Below are 772 nucleotides of genomic sequence, written 5' to 3'. Positions count from 1 at the left end.
CAACATTTTTGGCCTTTGGAACAGAGTATGTTGCTAAGAGGCCCAAGGACATTTTGACTTTTAGCCCAGAAACTGGCTACTTTTCTTTGGGGTCTTTTTACCCTAACTGCCTAGCCAATTCCTACCGCCTGTTCTTATCACACCATCCTCTGAAGAGGTTACCCAAATTGCAATAGGGAATATTTGTTCTTATAATTAAATTGTAAACAAGCTCCTGAGGACTTTGTGGACAATTGTCAAGTTTACAATTTTTGTAAAATATATCCTTATATTTTCAAAGACAAAATGAATATAACTTTTTTTTCTTTTAAACAGGTAATAAAAACTTTAGATCCCAAATTAAATCCGGCATCAGCTGAGATAATGTTACTTAGAAAGCAGCTGGCAGAGAAGGAGAGAAGAATTGAAATTCTGGAGGTAAACCTCTGTGTTTGTTGCTTAGCCACTCTGGTATCCTGGGAATTATCTTCTGTCATATATTTGCCATTAATGAGCAGGTTTCAGAAAACCTTCATTAACGATGGCATGATCCTGCTAATTAGCTGAATCCTTGACTATTAAAGGTATCTTTGTGCTAGTATTTTTATCATTTTTGTGAGGTCAGGATGTGTTAGTGTATCATTGTGTATTAGACTCTTCTAGTTTCTTTGACAAATTTTTATAAGACTGCTATTTTTTATTTTTTATTTATTTATTTTAAAATTTCATTTATTATTTTTATTTTATGTATATGTGTGTATTGCCTACATGTAGGTAAGTGCACCCATGTCAT

At 33.3% G+C, this 772-nt stretch overlaps 1 protein-coding gene across 1 annotated transcript in view; it reads left to right on the top strand.

Moving 5' to 3' along the window:
- Nucleotides 1–546, top strand: part of Hook1 (hook microtubule tethering protein 1) — a 50,166-nt gene extending 49,620 nt beyond the window's left edge. Inside the window, exon 20 of the mRNA XM_029565263.1 lies at nt 316–546. Coding sequence (XP_029421123.1) covers nt 316–546 — 231 coding nt within the window. The remainder of the gene's footprint in view (nt 1–315) is intronic.
- Nucleotides 547–772: the final 226 nt, after the last annotated feature.

This window comes from Nannospalax galili, unplaced genomic scaffold (assembly GCF_000622305.1).
Source record: "Nannospalax galili isolate Female #2095 unplaced genomic scaffold, S.galili_v1.0 scaffold718, whole genome shotgun sequence".
Classification (NCBI taxonomy): Eukaryota; Metazoa; Chordata; class Mammalia; order Rodentia; family Spalacidae; genus Nannospalax; species Nannospalax galili.
Note: the sequence above shows the minus strand (reverse complement) of the source record. Positions and strands in the feature narration are given on the sequence as shown.